General features: G+C 41.7%; 1 protein-coding gene across 2 annotated transcripts in view; it reads left to right on the forward strand.

The window, feature by feature from the left end:
• cntn3a.1 (contactin 3a, tandem duplicate 1) overlaps window positions 1–24,899 on the forward strand; it is a 129,155-nt gene that overhangs the window by 23,468 nt on the left and 80,788 nt on the right. For both annotated transcript variants that reach the window (XM_080764108.1, XM_080764109.1), the window contains exons 3-5: window positions 7,846–7,978; window positions 11,787–11,962; window positions 20,737–20,832. In XM_080764108.1, the coding sequence (XP_080620234.1) occupies window positions 7,846–7,978; window positions 11,787–11,962; window positions 20,737–20,832 (405 nt within the window). The remainder of the gene's footprint in view (window positions 1–7,845; window positions 7,979–11,786; window positions 11,963–20,736; window positions 20,833–24,899) is intronic.

Genomic DNA, 24,899 nt, shown 5'->3' on the forward strand with positions numbered 1-24,899 from the left:
CCAGACTAACCGTTTTCTTACCATCATCTGATGTTATTATATCCTAGAACTAGTGTTGTCCATGAACACGTTCAATGCACGATCGTTCACAAACTCCTTCATATTTTGGGTGAACATGAGCTGAACATAGTGTATTTGAGTATTTCTGTAATTGTCCACGGCATTGTGAACAAGTTCATTCTGGGCGTGTGTGAAAGTCACTCTCTCATAGTTAATTCACTTCGTTCAACAGTGTGTCAGATTTCCATAGAGCCTTCCAGGCGAAAACCCAGTTAAAATACACCCTAAACAGACCTTTATGTGTAGCGGAAAAAACACCAATTTGGCAATAAAGCATTATAAACCCAAATCCAAATGAACTGGAGGGCGCAGCGCGCAGCATAAAGCATTCTACTCGCGACGTGCTGATCCACCGTCCACGCATATAGGCAGACAGAAAACATGTCCCGACACAAACACTAAGGTAAACTTGTTGTGTTTGATTAAACATAATATGCCACTGAAAAATTGCTATTTTGCGTCAAGTGGTGCTGTGTGCAGGTTACATGTCGCCTCGGCCGATAGCCTGACACATCTCCCACAGTGAAGACCTGTGCCTCCACCAGGCCAGGTCAGGTTGTGGCCTCCTGGTGGTGCTATAATAAGCCCATGTGAGAAGGATACCATTTCTTCTTACACCTTTGATGGCAATTGGATGATTTGAGATGAAAATTTGACCGGGTTAACGGTGCCGGAGATTAGCTGTACACAGACGGACGGACGGACGCACGCACGCACGGACACACGAACGTACAAAACATACTCTCTCCCATGCCTTCGACTTTTCAGAAAGTATTTATTTAAAGATGTTTACGCCGCGGACAAAGCCAACTCTTGTCGTGACAAATCATGACAATAAACACAATGTTTTGGGCCAAACAAAGAATTAGAAAGTAGTTATTTGTTTGGTCCAAAATATTGTGTTTGTTGTCATGATTTGTCACGACTCGAGTTGTCTTCGTACGATGCTTAAAAGGTCTTTAAATAAATACTTTTTAAAATGTCTATGGGAAAAATGCATTGGGATTCATTTCCTGGGCCTGGCGTCGTCATGAAAGGGGGCGGGACTGCGACTCTCTATAGGAATAAAGTCTGTGGTTCTACAGGTATATGGCTATGGGCTGTGGCAATCATTTTGATATAGCTCGCAGCAACGTACTGTATTAGAAAAAAACAAACTAAAAATAACTAAACTAGTTCATTTTTGGAACCATGAACTAGTTCATTTTTAAATTTGTAAATGGTAAATGGTGCATTTATATAGCGACTTTATCGAAGGCGCTACATAGATTGTGCATTAAATTCACCCATTCACACACGCATTCATACACCGATTGCGGCGGAAGCCATGCAAGGTGCCAACCAGCACATCGGGAGCATTTTGGGGTTCAGTGTCTTGCCCAAGGACACCTCGACATGTAAACAGGTGTCCTTGGGAAAGTGAACTATGAACTGAACTAGTTCATGTAGAAAGTGAACTTTCCCAACACTGGGTACAGGTGAACTTCCCGAAGTCTTTCATGAACTGTGTGTGTATGTATGTAATGTATAACGCTGTCTTTTGGTGCCCAAGAAAAGAATTCTCCTCTGAGACAATAAAGGCAAATTGAATTGAATTGAATTTCAAAACGAGATTTCATCCAAAGTCCCATTTGGGACACAACACTGTGGAGAGTATTTAGTCATTATGATGAAAGACAGATATATACAAAAGCAATCAAAATAAGCGATTTACTGCAAAACCCCACCCTGCACGGAGTGCACGCTTAGAGCTGCGGTGGACTTGGGATGGAGTTATAAAAATGTTCACCTGTACCACTCGTTCTAGGATATAATAACATTAGATGAAGGTAAGAATTCTGAATTCTCCTTGAAGCTTTTGCTGTTCCTTACAATAGTTAATCTTTTAGTGAATATACAGTATATACCTCCTTCAATTTTGGCATTATAATATCAGTCTTACAGTAAAAATTTGATGAGTGTCTAGCTCTAAGGATGACTGTCTCGGTCGTATCAAACAATTTTTTTGTCCACTTGGGTACAGTTATCTGGTTTTTAGGCACTTAGTTTAATTTCATTATACATTGCAACTGTTTTTTACAATCCATTAGGACGGGCTATTGAGTATAGTATGAGACAATCTCACAGCGCTGATATTTCTTATTGTTTTTCTTTCAAGACGTGTTTAATACGGCATTTTAACAGTTCACTTGCTTAATTTCATTACTTGACTGTTGAAGGCCCTTTAAATATTTCCCTATCGATATTTGAAGCATTTAGACCAACCATGATCAAACCACGGTTCCACGATTCAGCTGCAACCCTCCTTGAAGCCCCTGAATGAGAGACCTTTAAGGTGCACCTTATCAGCCTGGACAGAAGGAAAAGATGCTTTAAAAAGCAAGATTGGCTTTTTTTATTTGATGCATAAAACCCTGAGCTGGAGCGAATGGATTTGGGACCTCACAAACGACCGATACCTCCCCCACAGCTGGCTCCCCATGTGCCTGTTTATACATGCTGAGGTAAGCTGGAGGAATTCATTTGCTGTCAGCTAGTATTGAATTTGAGATTAGTTTTTATTTCAGCTTCCAAAACAGGCTCCTTTTGCTTTCCACTCTGCGCTGCGATGCTGAGTCTTGTGTTGTCTGAGAAGCCTTCGAAGCCAGCCACACACATATCACTATTTGGCAGCAGGTGACAGATATAAGTGGAGGTGGTCGCTCTTTTTTCCACTTTTTCTTAAAAGAAAAAATTAAAATAAAGGCACTCTTATAATGACCTCCATCTCTGTCTGGCGGCATTGTGCAGTCAACTTCCCGTTAGCATTCTGAAGCAGTACCACCTCTCTCTGATAGAGAGCTTTTCCACTCAGTGTGCAGGCTGCCGGTCTGTTCCTACAGTACATGGGATGCTCCGGTTTGAGGCTGTGTGGGGTTTTGGCCACGGCAGCAGAAACACCACTCTGAATCCAACATGACTTCTGACTCCTCGCTCATATCTAATTTGAGACACCAGCTTACTCCTTTTAAGTGTCTGGAATTAGATATGAGCGAGGAGTCAGAAGTCATGTTGGATTCAGAGACCTTTAAAGTCCGGAGTGCTGGCCTAGCGGTCCGGCCACCTATAGGCTCCAATGCAGCCTGACAGTGCGTTGCAGGTCCGAGTCCCGATCCCGACTGCTTTTGCTGCATGTCACGAGTCCGCATATCTCTCTCCCTGTTTCCTGTCTACCTAAAAGGCATAAAAAAGCCTAATTTAATTTAATAAGACCCATTCTATTGACATTCAGTTGTAATGTTAATTTTGTTTATTATGTTTGCTCAGAAGCATTTCCAACTCATAGAAGTTAAGCCTCAACTGTGCTGGTTAATTTTTTTTAATAATTCCAACAAAACAATACCGTTCCTCAAAATCCTCTCAAAGGCCTGGTGCATTTAAAACTGAATAATGCTGGAACCCTGTGTTGCACGTTGAATACCAGAGAGTAGGCCTGTAAATTATTCCACCTCTTCCCTGCAACATGCTACAGAGTACATGCGTTCCCGTTTGGGCAACGGAGGAGTTTCACAGAGTTTGCATCAGTTTGAACTGATCCCTCAGGCACAGCCCCCAGAGCTCTCAATCCCTTCTCATTATTCTAACACTTATTCACCGTAATAACAACAGTTGCCATGGTGTTGCCAAAAGATCAGGTTGGTTCAGCCCTGCTGTAACTCGTGTGCTAGGGCCAAATATCAGTTAGGTTGATTAATTCCCCATTAAATGAGTATTGAGTTAACTTTGCACTCCACAAGGCACTTTGAAATTCATTAAAAGCACAACAGCGCACGCACGCACACACACGCATGCACACACGCACACACCCACACGCACACACACACACCCCCCACCCACCCCATTGGGTGAATGTTTACTTTTGCAGTATGGATAAGGGTAGGATTTGACTTAACTTATGTTAGAGTGATCGCCCTGAGATTGGGAGGTCAGGGTTCAACCTATAGAGTTGAAAAGAACAGTGGTAACCGGAAAGCCCTGCCCATTCACTTCTATGGAATTGCACGCCCAGTGAGTATACTCCCTTTTCTCCCCCTACTTCCGTGCTTGGGACGATGACGTCACATGGCTACTCCATGACAGTCGAAAGACTCAAATTGGTCGAAGCTCATTGATGTATTTGGGCCCTGGCTGCACTTCCAGAGCGCACCACCAGGCCGCTCGAGCTTCACATTTACCTCTCTCTGTTCTGGGGGGGTTCAATCTCCTTGCCGGGTTACACAAAAAACTATAAACATGGGACCCAATGTCTCCCTGCTTGGCACAAGTCCAGGGGTGTACTTAAGCAATATTACACGAGAGGGGGTGGTTTAACTTCTGCGTTGCTTATGGAACTCGCCCTGCAGGCTCGTTCCTGCAGCATCGCAGGCGTGCATTAATGACATTAAACTACCCCCTCTCGTGTAATATTGCAATTATACAACAGTTACCATTCAAACTAAGAAAATCGCTGAACAAAACATATTTTTTTAATGACAGATGTAGTCTCTACGACCACAAATATCCCTAGAAACTAGCTAGCCTAGCCACCGAGTATGCTGCGCTCTAGGAGAACAGAGCAGCTGAATTATTTGTTTTGATTAGGTGTGGAGTGGTGCTCGTTTGAACCACGGCTAGAAGGCCGTTTCAACCAATCAGATTGCTTCCTCGAAACGACCTGTTGTATAATTGTACATCATGTCCAGGGGGTGTACTTGTACATAATCACACCCCAGCTACATAAACAGGAGGATAGGCTCCTGCCCTAGGTGTCACATACTGTAGCTCAGGCTACTTATATTGTGGTATAATTAGGTTTACACTAGTTATTTAATTTTCTGTGTGGTATAGTTAGGGTTCACATGGACGTCTAAAAAAAATCAGTACCATGACATTTTGTATTAAAACGGTAGACTTCTCAAACAGTTTGGGAAAATTACACAAGGCTTATTCTGACAAAAAGAAAGACACTTTTCTTACCAGAAACTTACATGTGTAGTTATTATAGAATTAATCCGAATTAAAGAGCTATAACTCAAGGGCCAGATTTGCAGTTGAGTGAATGAGCCATTTCAAAATATATTTGAATGTAGTCATGACTAATGCACACGTACTAAATGCACACGTATTGATTAGCGTCATTAATCACTGCACTCCAGGCTCACACTCATCTGTAGCGCAACATCAATTCATCACATCATACCAGAGGCTTTACATGCTTGTAATGTTGGTGCACAGTGTGTGTGTGTGTCTGTGTGTGTGTGTGTGTGTGTGTGTGTGTCTGTGTGTTTGAGTAGCGACTACCCTACGAAAAGTGTCTTCTTCTGGTAATCATTCAACACTCACACACTGCTTCGAGGGACATGCTTCATCTAACAAAGACTACTATAATTAGGCAGCCTCTCATTTGTGTGTAACTCTCTGTGAGGTTTATCCTTGAGGAGAAGGGAACAATCAGTGAACAAGGTCCCTCGTCAAACAGCTCCACCCTTCTCACCAAGTTATTTCTGAGTCCTGAGGATAAACCTGTACTCTGAGAGAAAACTTGAATAGCATATCTCTCCTCCATACAAATGAGCTACCACACTCCCTGCATCTCTGCCATTACAGGAGTGAAAAGGCATCCATTCCAGGAAGCTGAATGAATTCCCTGTTGGCTACCAAAATATGTTATTCCGAAGAAATGTCGACCACCCTGTGGGTCACTAGTTTATTTGCTCAAATATTGCAACATGAATCTGCTATTTTATCTTTATAATTAACTGGAAAGGGAGTGTGACAGAAGATGTGCTGCTGCTCTCAATAATTAGTCTGAATTTTGTTTGAAAGTTTGAAATTTTGTTTTAAGAGAGACAATCTATCGACAATTTGAATACCATAAAGTAAATATTTCGGTTCATTGTTGTAAATTATGCATTTATCATTCAAATACATTTCAGCATTGCAAATATGTGATGCAATACTTCATGTACATGTTATTTAGTGTGTGGGGGGGCAAAACAAATTACAATGAGCATTTTAGATTAGTGTTAATGTTTTAGTAATGTGTAAGCTTTGATTTCCCAACAACTCAGGGACTTTATTGAGAAACGAATTAATTGTACAAGGAGCACAGTACTATGTTTGCTTCAGACTGATTTCAAAAAGGAAATATGCGAGAGAGCGAGAGAGAGAGAGAGAGAGAGAGAGAGAGAGAGAGAGAGAGAGAGAGAGAGAGAGAGAGAGAGAGAGAGAGAGAGAGAGAGAGAGAGAGAGAGAGAGAGAGAGAGAGAGAGAGATAGAGAGAGAGAGAGAGAGAGAGAGAGAGAGAGAGAGAGATAGATTGAATTATTTTCCCTTTTTTTGTTGTCCCAACACCGAAAGGGCACCATTTTGACAACTGAAATGAGCTGGGGAACCATTGCTGTTGATATTTTTTGCCATTTTTAAGACTTTTTATTGGGCGACATCCCATGGGAATGCTGTGATTAAAGACAGGCTTCAGATGAAAATGTGCAGAAAAAGATGATGGTGCTACTGCTGCTGTGCCTGTTGACAACTTTATACTTTCAGACAGTTTATATTAAAGTCTTATATAGGTTACCATCTGATTATGCACTACTTCAGGGATCTAAAAACTCTCATGAATAATACTCCTGCGCTATGTTACCATGCCCTATGGGTCCAAGCCAAACTGAGACTTTAGACTGCTTCACACTGCTTTTTGTGCGAGCCATGCTCCCTTTTCTTCTCTACATCCTCCACACAGCTTTCAAGTTACCTAGCAGGCGGTGAATCATTAAGGGACCAAGAAGACACGCAGTGACTTTGGTCACTTCTTGTATTTGTGTTTTTTTTTCTTCTTCCGCCAAAAATAGCTGTTCTGACTGAACCGTGCAGTCGCTTTTTACGAAACTCGGTAATCTGGTAGAGGGCCATGCCAAACGGTGACCATGTGAAGCCATGACCATTGGCCAAATGGTGGCGCTATAGCACTGAAAATGCAAACTTTGAACGTGCATATCTCATGAACCGTTTGACCGTTGGCAATGACACTTTGATACACATATTTGTCTCCTCATGGCGAACAACTTTCGTATTCTGACTTTTGACCTCTGACCTTTAGATTACCCACCATTTTGAATTATATGAAAACCATTTAAAATCTATCTCCTCCAGAATCTTTGATCAAAATGTACAAAAACGTCTACACTTGAACTTTGGACTTAAACGAACAAAAAATCGTAACAGATTTATTTTAAGTGAAAAAATGAAGTTTTTATGAGCCAATGAAAGTTTCTGTTTTGTGAAACCTCTCATGCAACTAATACGTCTTCCAAATACGGTTGGCAGCTAATACCTATACTGCATGATGTTATTGTATAGAATGAGTCAACAGACAGTGTCTGCTTAGCTCAGTCGGTAGAGCTCTCACCTTTGGACCACAGGGTCACTGGTTCAAATCCGGGTAGCGACTACTCAGCCTGTGATTCTTATTTGTGCATATTGCTCTCTCTATATAATCTCTCTCTCTCTCTCTCTCTCTCTCTCTCTCTCTCTCTCTCTCTCTCTCTCTCTCTCTCTCTCTCTCTCTCTCTCTCTCTCTCTCTCTCTCTCTCTCTCTCCTTGGTCCCGCCTTATCGCTGCTCGCAGCTATATTTTATTTTTGTTTCCAGCCAAATGGAAACAAACATGTAGAAAACCTCACAAAGCCATATATGCTTTCCTGGTTGTAGGAGTTGCGTCCTTACCAGGACATCAAAGCTAACGTGTTGGTGTTTCTCCCCTCAGGAAGCGGAGTCTTACTGAAGCCCGTATTCACCAAACAGCCTGGCAGCGTGGTGTTTCCCCTCCACCCCAGCGAGAGCCACAGGGAGGTGGTTTTCAGCTGCGAGGCCCAGGGACACCCACCACCTTTCTACAGGTACTGTAATCCCTGCTAGTGTCCTTTCTATTCATGTATTTATTTATTGTTTTGGTATCTTTGAACCCTAAGGTAATATAACCCACAGCTGTCTAGTATAACATTTAGTATTATAGAAAGCAAGTGAGCCTTGATTTATTGCCATGGGAGAACTGGGGTGGGGGGGCCTTATTGCTCACTGCCCGCAGCACTTAGCTCCACTGTCAGGCGCAGTTAACTTGAGAATGATGAGTTAATTCTCCTCAATTGCCGTCCACTGGATATACGTTGGCACGGCGGACATTGATCTTCTGTTGGGTTCAGTGTGAGAGCTCTCTGTCACCAGTGTCACTGACCAGTTGAAAGATCCAAAGAAACTCAACAACCACAACACACACAAGAATCAGAGATCGAATGACAAAACAGTAGTTCTTTTTTGGACCTGCAGTGCCAAACTCAGTAGGCCACAGGGATTTATGTCATATAGTCGGTGACAATGCAATTGCACGCAAGGATGAGGTCACCTTTTTGGGTTGCATTTTGGATAGCAAACCTTCCCTTCGAAAACATTGCATCAAAAGTGATTGTGAAAGTCAACCAAAGAACAAAGATATTTGGGCAGGATCTCCTCATTTGTCAACAAGGTTGCACTGAGGACGTACACCAGCCTCACTTTGCAAAGATGGAGTTTCTCAAGGTGGAAGACTGGCAATGGGCCTGGTCTTTAAGATACTCGGAGGAGCAGTGTTCATGTACCTAACTACTTCTCTAGAGTGAGCGATGCCCATGGGCACAACACCAGAGGGAGCTCCTGTGACCTAGTTTCCCCTACAGCTATTAAAGGTCGATTCACTATCCTCACTGGGATAGGGAATCGAGACAAGCCTAACAAACTACCCTAAAAACACATCTGTCCTCAAATTACATCCCTTAGTTACCAGCTTGCTCACAGAGAGCCAAACAACTCCCTCCCTCAGCGAGGTCCACGGAAGGAGCCCCATGGGAGTGGTATCCTCTGCCCCCAACCCCTTTTTTGTGGAAATATATATTTTGCTGCTATTGGTGTTGTACTGATTTGTTGTACTGAGCCGCCGAGGCTTTTTGTGTTATCCTTTGTTGACCTTTTAGCATAGCTTTTTTGACTGACTTTTTTGCTTTTTTGACCTACAACCGTACTGATAACAAACTTGATAATAAAGTAATCAATCAATCAATCATTACCATGCCATAAACAAGAAGCTTTCTTCTCTATCGCTGATCCAAGTCCAGTACAATAAACCTACATCTAGTGCTTCTGTTAAAGGCTGCACAGACATATCGCCGTACACAGGGCATATCGTTTAGGGCTTATTGGCTTTTGATAAGCAAATCACTTGATGGATTGAGCTGAACTCAGGCATTTCCTGTTAGTTGATGTCCTTGTTTCGCGTTCAGGACCTCAATGTGAGTGGTCCCCTGGCGATCCCTTGGAACCAAAGTGATGTAGTTCTGCTGCTTAAGTGTTGACGAATGAAAACAAATGACAAACGATGATTTGCTTTAAAGCACATCGGGCGTCTAATCTATTAATTCACAATCTATCAAATGGGGCCACATAGCTGTATACTACTGTCAGTGTAATTAAATGCAAATTGCAAAGCCAAGCATTTAATGTGCAATAGGTTGAAACGATCCCTCATAACATCAGCATGTTCGAGTGTTAATGTAGCTTGAAGATCCTTGGTGTTATGCCTAATGGGCACAAATTGAAATGAATGTACAAGATCTCATCACTTGGATCGGCCAGAATACTTATTAAGCAATCAGTCGCTATTTCACTGGCTATATATGCCCCCAACCACACACACGCATGCACACACACAAATACTTTAAAAATGAGAGGCTATTTATGAGTATGAATCTGCAAGTCTCCTGAATTCAACTTCTGAGAGTGTACCCAGCTCCATATATAATAACATTTGGTTTTAATTAGCTCTTTAATTACAGCAAGTGCCGCCAACTGTGGCACTTACAGTACACACCATGCTACAAATGGTTTTCAGATTGATCGCAAGCTGTTACAATATCATATTTCCATGCATTGCTTATTAGTTCCTATAATATTGCTTATTAGACATCATCATGCTGCCAAAGCCAAACCAAACGTGCCACCTACTAAGGTCACCTGAACCAGTACTGGAAACAGGCTTGGAAAAGGTTTTGTGGTTATTTTGCAGCAGGGACAGACAGCAAGTGGCTCTTCTTCATTGCTGAGAGAGTGTCAGCTCTATTTCAGGTGAGCCAAGGGCAAATTAATTTATCTAAGACTAGACTACCCAATGGCTGGCACCACAGAGAGCACCACAGAGAGAGCCCCCACCCTACCCCACCCCCGGTGTTGTCACTGTGGCCCCCTTGATTTGTCTCATCTGGAGTGCCTGGACCTGATCCAGCTGCAACAGCAAATCTCTAAATCAATCTAATCAGCCAATCTGCCGTTGAACACCGCTCCGCTGCATACTGTATGCACCCACCCACAACATGTTTCCTTCCCTCCCTCTCTCATTTTCTCTCCCTCCAAATCTTCACCACTGATACTGTGCTGTAGGAGGACAGAAATGGAAACCTCAAGCTTATAGTACTTTATCTCAAGCTGTTGTGAAAGTCCAATCAGTGCACAGGGGCTAATGTGTATTCATTCAACCAAATTGTACCTTTACCCTTGGTGCATGGAAAACTATTTCTCCTGTGCCTCCTCTCACAAACGTGTAATTTTTTTTGTTTTTATACTAGTCTCTGTTCAGGGTTTCTTTCCCCTTCGGTGATGAATAATGAGCCATTGGCACAATAACTTTGCCTATGCAGACATTTTCAAGGACGTATTGAAGTGATGACACGTACTGTATCTGAATTGAGAAACTTTTTGAACTCAAGGATTTCATGGTTCACAGAACAATGTAACTCAAGCGAGCAATGTTACAAAACAAACAAACAATCCTTTACGGTTGCGCTAGCTAGTATCAAGTCACTAGGTTCTGCCTGGATGCCTTAAAGAAGAGAGTAGAGTACACCGCCTGAAAAGGCAGACAGACACATTGTAGTGTTGTTGTAGTCATCCCTGATTGCTAGCACTTAAGTCCTTCTGGTCTCGCTCCGGATCCCATGTTCTCAAAAGCATGACCTTTAATCAAAACCACTGTTATTCCTTGTCCTATGTGTAGCTATCTTGTTTGAGCAGACTGAGTGCCTGGTCCTTCTGTCTGATAATCACCATGATTGCGGGGAGGCTTATGATTCTTGTTGCAAGGGCCTCCCGCCACGCGGGATTTCGATTGAGCACGGCATGGATGGCTTCCTGCGAGGTGCTGCAGAATCGACTTTGTTGAAAGCAACGGAGAGGACAGGGGATGAAAGATTTTACAAACACATAAGCACACATTCGTGCACAGTAATATTCACTTATTTTGTCTCAACTTGAAATAAGAAATGAATGAAACATCATTGCAAGTAAACAATGCCTTGTTGATTATCTCCCTCTTAAATTATATTTGCTGTTTTGCTAGTACAAAGCACACAAGAATGCTTCAATTCTTTGTTCTGAATAATGTACATGGGATTTCTATTGCAGTTTGATGTTGATGAAAGCCTGTGACTATGCAGTCTGGCAGTACTCAGCAAAACCCAGAGTGTCAAATGAACTCGATGTATGCTCATATGCAGGTTTTTCCCCAAACAAAAACCTTTTTACCTTGAAACATCTTATGCAGGCAACATCTTTTCAGACTGGCTGACTTCTTATGAAACCCCTCCTACACACTGGTTCAGCTGTGTCGTGTTCTTGCTTTCACAGGTGGAAGCTGAACGATTCTTTCATCGTGCCCAAACCAGGGTCACGCTATTCTCTCGCCGGGGGCAACCTACACATCAGCCATCTGAACAAAGAGGAAGATGCCGGTATCTATCAGTGCCTGGCGTCCAATTCCTTTGGCACCATTGTCAGCAGAGAGGCCAGTCTGCACATTGCCCGTAAGTTCAGTTATTTAATATGAAGCTCACTTGAGAAGACATTTCTTCATGAAACATTTGTAAACCTTGTTTTGTATATTATGTAAGGAAGCAAATGTGTCCTATTTTTATTTTCCTTACCTCAACGTTTACCTTGTTAAAAGATTGAAGATGAGCTCAATTTAGTTCCTTTCAGCATTGGTCTTTAGTTTATGTCCAAGGCGAATTTCCCAAGAAATTTTGATTCAATGAAAGTAAATTAACCGAGAAGGATTCTTTGGAAGTCGTTTGTTTTGACAGGGCTGATCTTCTGTAACGGAAAAGATTGAGGCAACGCAACGTTAAGTAACTGTTACAGTTAGCCGATACTGTTCGAGCCTTTAAAGAGAAAACAGTAATTAACAGGCCATGCATATGTCACACCATGGATTTCATCCTTTTAAGCCATATCGAAGCTGCCAGGGTTGTTTACTCTGTGCGGTGATGCTGGAGCACTATCTCGCTGCATTCCTTATGATGAACACTGTGTGATTGCATGGGGGTGGGCCTTGACAGAGGCTGTGCAGCTGATGCTTTACAGCCTTCATCCATCACTTTTTATAAGACCCAAGTCTAAGGCATCCTCTGAAGCCAAGGTGAACTTGAGGCCTCCACTGTTGATGGGCAGCCCATCTCGAATGACAGTGCTGATATCTGTGAACAGATGGCGCCTCCAGATTGAATTCTGACGTCTGTTTCTCTGCCGTGGCGGACCCAGAGATGATCCTTGGCGGGGTGAGTGCCAGGGGTATTCATCTGGCCACTATTTGGTGCTTCTGTGTCAAGAAGAGACAGTAAATCTTTGGCACATGGTACAAATCTCTGTCGGGAGCTGCCGGCAAGCACTGGATCATATTCACATTTGCTATCAATTTTCACGGCCCGACTTGAACTGTACGTCATTGTGATTGGTCTCATCTATTGCCCAGGCCTGACCCAAGACCTACGGCTTTTGTCAACGGATGAGAACAAGCATCGGTGCCGATGTGTCATCCATCTTATTTATTGCTCTTGGTTTAACTTAATTAAGCGTGTTGCGTGATTGAGCGGGTCTTGGGTCAGGGGAATAATTCACAGTGGGGTTGTCTGTTATGAGAGTCTGTATCATGTCATTTGTAACAGACTGTGTGACCACTGTTGCTCAATATGGCTTCTCAGACATCACAAGGTTTAGCACCCTCCGAGGGTTGTAATAACGGCCAAAGACAAGATAGTGTTCAGGCTATTAATGAAGAAGAGATCACAAGATTTCAAATTATGTGATCTTATCGAGTCAATGCGTAAGGATGTTGGCATAGCAGAAAATGACTACAGCACAATTCAATTTCAATTCTGACAATTTCCATCTTCCTTTGAAAAAAACATCCATACTAAGTCTCTCTCAGTCTGTGTAACAAAGACCAAGGTGGTATACCGATGCTTATTAATGACAAGAACCCTAGCATCCCTATTCTGGCATAGTGAAAATAGGCAAACATTTGCAGACAATAGCACATCTACAAGCGCTCAACACGTTGCGAACTTGCGACCCGTTGAGCTTGTAGATCTGTTACATTCAATGAAGAGTTTTGGTATGGAGAGGGAAGAAAGCAGGTAGGCAAGTACAGAACCATGGGGGACCGCAGTCAACAAAAATATAATGTATAAGGTTTTTACTTCCCAGTCAAAAACTAAAAACTGATGCTCATGACAGTGTGATGCTGCATACACAATTTCCCCACATTTCTTCATCCAAAACAATGCAGCCTGTATAGGTTTGTTGAACAACTGATACCATGGCCATAAGCCTCTAAAGACACCCTGTCGACAATACAGATGACTCAAATGTTTCAATGGTCCCACTTGCCCGTTGCGAGTGCCGGACAAAATAATCTAGTCGTTATAGGGCCAGATTGAGTTGCCTAATCTCTAAGGATTTCTTTTATTATTTTTTATCTAAAGGCTTACCCATTGCAGGATATACCTGCAAGAACTGCATTACAGGCTATATTGGTAGATTTTGATGCATATTATGAAAAATGTGCATGTCCCAACACAAATGCTGCGTTGTGTTTGGAGCCACAAGGGGAGCACGGTGTTCAATGAAGGGTGAAATAACTGTATTTATGAACGTAACACAGGATGCTTAGGATTCCTCCTTTCCAGTTCACTGCTGTAATTGAGCATAATTAGCATTTTCTTTTTTTCTTATGGACTCCTGTCCTAACGTAACTGCTTTATTGGTGCAATTACTTTGCAAATATAGCCTATAGTTTTTTTTTTTTTTTTTATATATCTCATGGCTCGTTTGCCACAGGTGAACTGTCAACCTGGCATCTCTATCTTGGGCATGTCATTATAGCTGAAACTTCTAAAATTTTAAATGATAAAAGAAAAAAGCTAATCTACAAACTCACTTTGTAATTCACCATTTGTGAAATAGAGCGTAAAGCAAAGTGACACTCTAGGTTTGGGTTGTGTGATATAGCTATGCTATACCGTAACTCCAAATATTGGCAAGATATCTTTAATGGTTGCTCAACTTTCTTTTCATTTTTTTTATACAACAATTAAAAATAATAAAGCCAACTTCCTGTTGATTGAATAATATAAATAAACACAATGTTTGTTTGTTTTTTCTTAGTAAATAAACTAGAGAAGTGTACGTGTTCCTACTAGGAGAGAAGGTCTCTGCCAGGCCAGGTTGCTTACCCAGGGCCCTAAAGTTTATAGCTTGGAATGGCATCTGAAAAATCTGATCAAACCCCAATTGCAATGCCTTTGCTTTGTCTCAGGTGAAAGGGGGAAAGCAGAGCCAATTAGCCTTTCTCTTTGGCTCTGCAATGCTTAAGTACCCAACCTAGATTTCACAATCTGGCAAAAGGAAACTGGCAGACGCTCTCTGAACGCAGCACTTTTACTGTACACAGAGAATCATAATTGTCAGGAGGCACAACATCAACAGCGCTCTGTGAGCATTAGCCTCCCTTTGATGTTTATCATGCCTCAAATGCCATGTGTCACTCACTCTTACGCGCTTAATGCACAATGCCTCTCATGTATAGGAATAGGGGAGAAGAGCGGAGGAGTCAAGACACGAGGTAACAACACAAGAGAAGAGTATACTATATAGGACTGGTGAGAATGAGAGAAACAGAGAAATGCAAATAAGACGTAATGGCTTTTATGGCTCCATATTTCGGCATGGTTTAACCACCACTGACTTACAGTAAATAACAGAAGCCCCTGCATGTGTGCGTGCATTTGAGTTAGTGCCTGTCCTTCGCGTACCAAAATAAAATCACACCTGTGTGAACTGAGCGGTTCAGGCTGCTCAACAACACTGCTGGCTGGCTGCAGTTATATTTATACTGCTCAGTGTGAATGGCCCATTAGGCTGCTCAACAGTGCCACTTTAGATCACCCAGCGGTATAGACAGACAAACAGACAGACAGACAGATAGACATATACACACGCGGCCAGTCATTAGAGCCGTTAGGCACCTCTCAAAAACCGGACAGATCCATCTTGACTATAGATAATGTGTACCGATTTGCATGATGTTTGGACAGAATTTGTAGAAGCAATAAGGTATTGTTCGTACTCTAAACAGACTAAAAAATCACTTACTCTACCTTTAATAAAGTAATATAGTATACTTTACTATACTTTTGTAATTAGTTACCCCCAACACTAGACATCATAGAGTACACAGGCTCATGGTCACATGGTTTGTTATAAACTTATTTTATCACATAATTCTATCAAAACGACATGAACAACCTGTCAACCACACAGCTGCAAATATTGAGTCTAAGCCAAAAGAATCAGGTTTTTTTTCTCCAAAAACCTCAAATGATGTTAGCTCAAGTAAGATTATACAGCTTACAGGCACCGATATGGTAGTTTTCAAGAGAGAATGAGATAGAACACGAAAATGTTAAATGTAACCACATTGGAGCCAAGTCACAAGATTCGCTTTACCTGTGAAGTGTCAAGGCTGTGAAATATAATTTGCACCCATTCTTTTCATTATTCTGACCAAAACGCTCATTAACTAAACAAGATCTAATTATGCTAAACAACACTCAATTTTGGAACTTCAAAGAAGAGCCCTGAAGTGATAGATTTTTTTTTTTTTTTAAGTGTATTGTCTCATGGTTAGCTAATTCTGGGACCAGTGCCACCACGTCAAAATGTTCCTCTTGCTAACACAGCAACAGAATGGCTCCAATTTTCCTGCTCTATAATCTCCTCTCATTCATTGCAATGGGTCACACACTGGGGGTAGCAAGCCCAAAAATGCAAATTCACATCCAATTTCATGGATCTGAAAGCACACAGAATAGGCTGAACCCTGCCATGGAGAGGCACATGGACGTGCAGGACCGTGATAGGCTTGATAAGGGGATCCATGGGGTAGTAGAACAGCTTGCCTTGTCAGGCATTGCTGACTTTTAGTGCGTCTAGCTCGCTTACGCCCCACCATACACTAAAGGAATATTGATCAGGGGAGATTCAGCCTCCAATGCGAGTTGAGCAAGTCTAAAATCTTCTACTGTGTTCATGTTAAGGCCTTTGGTACGCTAAGCCTGAACTGTGGTTATTATTCATGTTCCCATTACCCCCTGCACACTGGAGACCAAATGCAGTGCAAGGGAAACCTGCTTTGTTTTACTCGAGAGATCCTGTATGCAAAACTGTGGGTTCGTCCAATTATATTTATGCATATCAAAGTGGAAGACTGCCAGCAAAATGGCAAAGTCACTAATAAACCGTGTTGCCCCATGGCGAGGTCGATGCATTACCAGTCACACACTTGTCCTAATTGAACCTGCATTCCAAATAAATCATTAGTACTGTATGACTTTGCTTGTTATAATTGTACCAAATACACTTATTTTATCATATAATTCTATCAAAATGACATGGATAATGATGATGCAACCACACAGCTGCAAACATTTAGTCAAAGCTGAAATGGTCGTTTTTTTTTCTAAAAAAATAATTTTAAATAATTTTAACTCAAGATTATAGCCTACATATAACGTACAGGCACTGATAGTTTACAAGAGAGAATGAGAATGACATGAAACATGAAAATGTTAAATGTAGCCAAATACCATTAATTAACTGCCAGGTATTAATTCATTAATTATTCCGGGAATTCCACTTTCTTTCAGTGAATACCCCTATTTTGAAGGCCCACGGGTCCCGAGGCGTGAACCAGAAGGAAACAAACGCTATGTATAGTAACGAACGATTGAATAAAGTTGTTTTGACCATGAAACGCAATCTGGGAAGATATTCAGAGATAAATTGTAAATCTATTTACATTGAGGTGGATCACGGAGACAGAGTTTTCACTTCCAGTTCATTTCAGGTTTTATCCGTCGCCTAGCAACCTACTGTATAACCATTCATACGTTGGCAAAGAGCGCGACCTATCATAAGCCACTGAAAAGACCATTGGACGTCTTTGGTATAAGCATTGGATTTGATAGGACGCTTATATAGACGTAAACATAAACAAAATCGGCCTTAGGGTTTCATTCCTCTTTAAGCTGACAATTAAGACCATCAGAAAGCATTTCTATTAGGAAAAATAGGCCTTGGAACAATCAAGGCCAATTCTTTTAAATAGAGTTAAACTAATCGCCTAGAAGACCCTAGATAAGATATTCCCTGTATTTTCCATTTAAACAGCCTCCTGAAGCAGAACTAATCACATAGATATTAGACAAACAGAAATGTGAAGAACTGATGCTCAGTCAGAGGAAAGTAACTTTTTCTTCCAAACATACTCGCATGAGCACACAAATATGCCCAGACATAAGCATTACACACGTATGCAGACAGACGCACTCACTCCTAAATAAAACATTAAGGGTCCACCTAGTTTTGTGCAAATCTAATTGATGGGAGATGTCATGTCTGTTTCTTTGCAATGGGTTATGCCTGTAATCATGATGTTGGGAGGAGAAATACGGATGAATTCAAAAGCATTGAGCATTGAGTGGCCCTGTCTGTGTCTTACAGAAATTGCATTGAAGCCTGTATGATGAATGATGAATGTGTTCATAAAGTGTATGCCAAATTCTGAAGCGAAGTACGCCTAAATCTTTAACACTGAAGCAAATAACTTGAACACTCATCTTTTAAATTGAGACAGAAAGCGCATTAAATAACCATCCTTGAATTAAAGGACATAGAGATGTGTTCTTATTTCCAGTATTTGGGTCCTAGATGTTGTATGTGGATTTATCCATGTGCAGTATACCTTGATTCCTGGATTCCATGCAAAGACTGGAATAAATACATTATTTCAGTGAACATGGTACATCTATAATGCATCTTTGCTGAATAGAATAATTATTCACTTTCATGATACAGTCCAGGAAAATATAATAACAACCAAAATAAGCATAGGATCTATTATAATGTCTTACCTAACCTCTGGTAAAGTATTAGAAAAAGCTCATCTGGGGCCCCAAGTGTCTATTGAAATTGGATTAAAAAGAATTGTCACCCTCAACAGGGCTCTCTCTCTCTAATGGAGGCTATTTCTCCAGAGGAACAGTACACAATAAAACCCTGAGTGTTCATTCAACTCTGAGAGCGTACGAATGGAACCGAATGGTACGGGTATCCGTTCCCACTCCTGCAGAGAAAGATATTAACCCATTCTGACCTGAGATCAGATTCATACGAGGTTTCCACTGGACACACACTGGTCTGATGAACCCATTCTGACCTGAGATCAGATTCTAAAAAATGTCAGTCGTTCTTCGATTTTTCAAAAATAGCAGACCTACAAGCTCGTAGCGCGCCACTCGGTGACGCGCTATGAGCTTGTAGATCTGCTATTTTTCAATAGCTAAAGCATAACATGATGCCAACACCAAAATGGGTGCCCGGTCAGAATGGGTTAACTGATAGTTTCCTGTGGATTAATCAACGGTCTAACAGAGGCCCCGGCAGCATCCACACAAAACCTGTGTTAGTCAGATCTGGGAAGATGTTAATGATCTAGCTAATGAATGTTGTCGCTGTCTGACAAAAACCTTTTTATGTTCTCATTTCATCATTGTATGATTTTTTTTCTTTCTTTCATAAATGAATGCCCTATTTCATACTTCACCTTATGACAGTGTAATGCACAATTGAGTAAACTAGCGGTTCAGGCCTATATTGGCATGTCCATATGGGTAATACAAAATTAAAAAAAGATCAGTTGGATCACCAGTTCTGGACAACAGGATATGCACATTACCATATATGGGCATAGCGGTCGAATCTGTGGCCCTGGACAATCAGGTCTTCATACATGCCCAATATATGGGTGTATGGGGCTTGTATATGGTTATGTCTGAGTCATAGTGACATGTCTACTGTATATATGAGCGTATCAAGCGTGTTTATGGTTATTATGTCTGATGTCAGAGGTCAGCCAATTTTAATATAGCCTATTAGAGTGGTGCTGGTTGGGCACTGGCCTAGTTGGAACGATGAAGTTATGTCTGTGTCCCTTTTATGCCAATATATGGAGTTCTTTGTCAGGCATGCCCAAATATGGAGTCTATGCAGATGTCAGAACATAATTGTGATGTCAGAACAGGCCAGCTCCATATGGCCAGCTCCAAAATGTCGCACATTTCTACTTTATAATCTCACAGATTTTCCACAATAAACTCGGAAATGTATAAAGACAGAAATGTGTGTGATTAATGTCAGAAAATTGCCCCGCCTCCACCGGCGTTTTATTTTTTTCTCTCACCAAGATGGCAGTAATAAGCCTTCGTAGGGACACCAGGGAGAATGTGGTTAAGTCTGTCTTTGAGCTGTATAAATATTTAATCAATGAAAAGTATTAACAAGAGCTTATGACTAATAACTCAATTGGATCTGCTGGAACACAGGTTATTTCCCCCCCCCACATTTCCTGAAAAGTAACCAACCGTTTTGGGCATAAAAGGTTTCAGCTTGACAGCAACGAAATGATATGTGAAATCACACGGGGGCTCTCCAATGAATCATTTGGGAACAAAAAAGCTTTCAATTACGTTGTGTGTAATTATGTATGGTCCTGCCGGACCCAATCTTACATTATCCCAGCAAAGGCGGCAAGGAAGACGTATTTATCAAGCCGACACACACATCTCACCCAATTTGTACGCAGAGGATGTCAGTTTTGAAGCACCTTCTCCCTCCTACCAATAGTCGAATTCGGTTGATTATGCTATTGTCTGACAGCCGCAGCCTCTCAGACAGCTCTGAGAGACACAGCAGGTGGGGGGCATAGTATTCAAGGATTGTTGCCTTGTTGTATTTTCTTTCTCCCAGCAGGTTGTCAACGAGTAATCGGCCTCCATACAAATGATGTTTCAATCTCAGAGTCATTTAATTGTTGCCGGGCCGTGTGCAATGGATGAAACACAGAAAAGTGATAACAATACATAGCTTCAATTAAATTCACTCATGTGTGACTTATACTTCAGGAATTACTTTCTGCTCGCAGCCAGAGGTGCTCAGGATTTTACAGCATCACTAAATTCATATATATGAATGCATCACGTCCATTTCTTGAACTCACTACGTGATTCTATTCTTCCCCTCTGATGTGAATTGACCAAGTAAGACGGAGACAATATGAACTTTTCATAAATAATTTTAGCTCTGCTGTTAGACAAGTAGACAACATGACCGGCATACTTATGACTCAGTGGAGCGTGAATTGACTGATTTGACTTTATTGCTTTTGTATTGCGGTAAACAGACCTGGATAACTTCAAGACACAGAGAAGGAGTCCAGTGAGGGTCCGTGAGGGTCAAGGAGTGGTCCTACTGTGTGGCCCACCGCCCCACTCTGGAGGTAAGAGCGTCTCTTATGAGCTTCTCTATTCATTTGCTTCTTGTCAAGCATGTAGGAACACAAAAGTACAATACATAAATAATGAGAAATAACACACTGATGAAGAGTGGGAACAGCTAGTGCTCTACCAAATTGAAACGTTGACACAGCACGCAATCATGCCTTTTCATTCTTCGCCTGCTCCGTATTTAGCTTCAACAAACAAGACACAACCTCAGCTAGCCCCCGTCCCCAGTCCTCCGCAGAACTCCTATACAGCCACTTGTTTTTGTTTGTTAAGGTCAGTGGAGTGAGTCATTTTACATTGGGACGCCCGGGCCTGTCAGTCTGATTTCCAATCGGGGTACAAAGAGAGGCTTTGGCATGCAGACTGGAGAGCCTGGGGGCCTGCCAAGCTGAGTAATGGAGCCCCTCTCTGAAGGTGTATTGTTTGCTTTCACATCATCCCTCTGCATGCATGACATTATCGATGGAAGTTAGTGTCCGCTGCCATTAACTTCCTGCACAGGGGGTACGTCTGGAGATGGCTTTTTCACTCATCCATGCAGCAGTGCTGAATGTTGATTTTTAAATCTACTGTGGAAAGGGAACGAGTATAAGTGAATGCACATATGCTCTATGAAATGGATTCACGTCAAATTGTTTTTTTTGTTGCTTGGATGCCTGGAAAGTAGGGGGTGATTAGTTTGCTATATTGAGTGATCAGACGTTGTAAACAGGAATAGACAATTTAAGCATTTAGCAGACGCTCTTAATCTAGAGCGATTTACAGTAAGCCAGGAAAATACGATGTAATGCATCAAATGTATAGGTGCCAATAAACAGTGACTAACCTGTGTGGGCTAAATTTGAAATTGCCTGTTCATGTCTATTAATGAGAGGAAGGGAACATTGGGAGAGTTATATTTTGATTGCACATTAACCTTATAATAATAAGTAACCTTTATAACCTTATAAAATGTAATGTAAAGGGTATTCATATTCATAGTGCTGCACTACATGAGTTTACTATCTCACCTCATGCAGAAAAATAAAGTAGCTGGAATAATGGTCCTCATGCTTAGCGTTGGCAGTTTAGTTTGGTATCATCCATCCCAGTGCAATGTCCAAATGCCAACACATACTCCAGCCAGTTAAAAATAAATGGCAGCAGTGTCACAATATGGAAGGAATGTCATGGCAGCAGTGAGCCCATCGTGCCCCCAAGTTCTGTCCAGATTCCTTCCTATTTCTGGATGCACTGCTCGGTTCTGGAACAGACCTGGGTGATGTGTATAATTTTTAGTTGGCTGGTGGTAGGATTGCTTCCCTGGCTGAAGCAAGGGCACTTGACAAAGAGCAAGCCACCCTCCCTGGAGAGCAACTCTAGTTGTGCTACCCAGCACTGGAATATATGGGCACAGAAATGAGTCAGTATTGATTGGCTTCTCCTAGGATGGATTACATGTGCCACTCCCCCATGGGCATCTTGCATCACTTCCCTCAAACGGACAATATGCAGCATGTTTGCCAGCCAGCCAGACAGACAAGAATCCTGACTAAAAGTCTAGTATACATCATATTATATGTTGTAACGTACAACATTTCCTGAAAACATTTTGTGGTTCATATCACACCTTCTCTCTCTAACAGACGCACACACGTCACATGGACGGCCGCACACTCACTGGAGTTAACGTCCATAAGACACACACACACACACACACACACACACACACACACACACACACACACACACACACACACACACACACACACACACACACACACACACACACACACACACGTTCATTCTCAGGCTCTCCTCTGTGGTCCACTTGCACGCCAAAAGTACATGAACTTGAGCCTATGGAAGGGTATTCTGTATTGTACTGTACTTTGACGCACCGACGTCACTGGTGATGTGTGAGTTTATATTGAGTTAAGGTGACTTAGGTTAGGTGTAGGCATAATATTGGTGAGGTTAAGGTTAGGATTAGGCATATTGCAAAAGCATAAAGAAGAAGTTGAACACAAGGAAAAACAAGGAACAACTCTATCACAGTGACTACCAGTCAGTGGTCAAACACAATCACCTGTCAGAATGAGGGTGCAGAAAGGAATATCGCTTGCAAAAGGCCCCCCACTTCTTCTGTAGTGATGCTTTTTTTGGCCTCATACTGTATGTAGCAGTTAATCAGTATTCACTGTAACTTTTAAACTGTTTTGGTCCAAAACAAATCCATAATTGTGCGGGATTTCCTCAGTCAAGGTAACCGCAGCAAAAAGTGTCCAGTCTTGAAAAGTAAATGTGCACGATGTGCAGCTTCCCAGCATGCCTACTGAGATTCAACAGCAAGTGTCCTTTACACAATTATACAGTAAGCAGCGGTCCAATTCAAGCACCGTCTATAATAACTTTCTTCTGGCCTTGCATGCCAACATTAAGCACGTAATATAAGTACGTTAAGCACTTAAGCATTTAAGTCAAACTCTGCCCCTGGCTTCCCTTTCTCATTCATGAATTGTCCAATTTCCGCACGTGGCCTAATTGAAAGAAAGGTTTTCTCCAGTACTCCAATGTGATGGAGTAGGCCTCGGTTGGCCTTGGATTGCCAATGGTCCAGTGCTTGGCTCGCCTCTAATACAATTAACCATTGTGATTACAACACTGGCATTATCTATTTTCAAGCATAATGCCACGGCATGCACCAGCTCTGCAAACTCCTCAATGACGATCAAAGATGAATCAACATCAGTCATGTCAGTAACAGATAAGGCAATAATATGGCTTCATTTTGTTTTTTGTTGTTGTAATTATCCCCTGCAAGGTCCCAATGCAGTTTTAAGTGCATTGCTTGCGTGCAAGGGTGAGATGATGAAAATGGGGCTCTCGCACTACAGTAGGTGCTTATTAAGACACAGCAGGTGTTCACTTGCCGCCTCAATTGTTTTTGATGTACGGCAGTTTTCCAGGTATGGTGTGTGTGTGTGTGTGTGTGTGTGTGTGTGTGTGTGTGCGCCTTTTCCCCCCAAATCCTTCGGGCTGGATTGGACCTCTCTTTTGTTTGGGAAATGTGTTTCCAAAGCAGTTCTATTTATAAGTATCATGCAACCTACAGTATAAAATATCACACCCGTGTGAAGTGTGGGGCACTAATATATTAAAGTCTAACTCATGTTGATTAGGTGATGTAATGATGATGCACAAACGGTGCAAACACAAACATTAAACGCCATTAACAATAAAGACTAAAGAGACAATATGACGTAAATGACACATTATGACGTAATTCTTTTTCCCTTCATTGTCAATGCGTTTACAAAACAAACACTAAAGACAAACATTAAACCTGTGTATAGGAGGGGCTAGCGCCCCTCAAATATGTTGATATATTCTTTTATTTATGATGGCTTATTTGCGTTAATAAAACTGCAAATGAGTCTTTTTTTTGTTAACAGCATGACATAATTGTATTCTATTACTATTATAAATAAGGTTATAATGCTCTTTCCCAGAATACGTAACTCCAATTCTTCAATCACCAACATTACGAGCAAATAATGGAAGCAAAAGTACAGTAAGAGCGGTTAGAGTGGACAGTGTCCAGACAATAGTCCTATGATACGAAACCATGTAAGTGAAAAGCACTGTGACCAGAAATAGAAAAGTAATACCAATACTTTTTCTCCAGGAAAATTACATTTAATCACTATGTCTCTTTGTGTCTCCAGTATCATTTCAGATACTCAGCCTATCTTCTCTTTCCCCAAACCCAAATAATAGCCCAAGACAAGTCATGGGTGGAACTTCAAAATCAGAAAACATTGTCATGTGCAGGAAAACAGTAACAAAAGTAAGGTGAACAGGGAATAGAGAGCGGTGTGCATGTGTGAGAGAGCTAGACAGAGACAGAGGCAGACGCAGACACAGAAACACAGCTTGGTATTGAGCTCAGCGATTTGTATGGTACTACGAGTTGGCCTACAAAGCCAGGAGAACCAGGAGATGATCAATCATATGATAGCATCAGATAGGGCAGATCAAAACTTTCCTCTTGCGTCAAAGTGTGTTACACCAGAGCTAT

The sequence above is a fragment of the Protomyctophum bolini genome (assembly GCF_963924005.1).
Source record: "Protomyctophum bolini genome assembly, chromosome: 5".
Lineage (NCBI taxonomy): Eukaryota > Metazoa > Chordata > Actinopteri > Myctophiformes > Myctophidae > Protomyctophum > Protomyctophum bolini.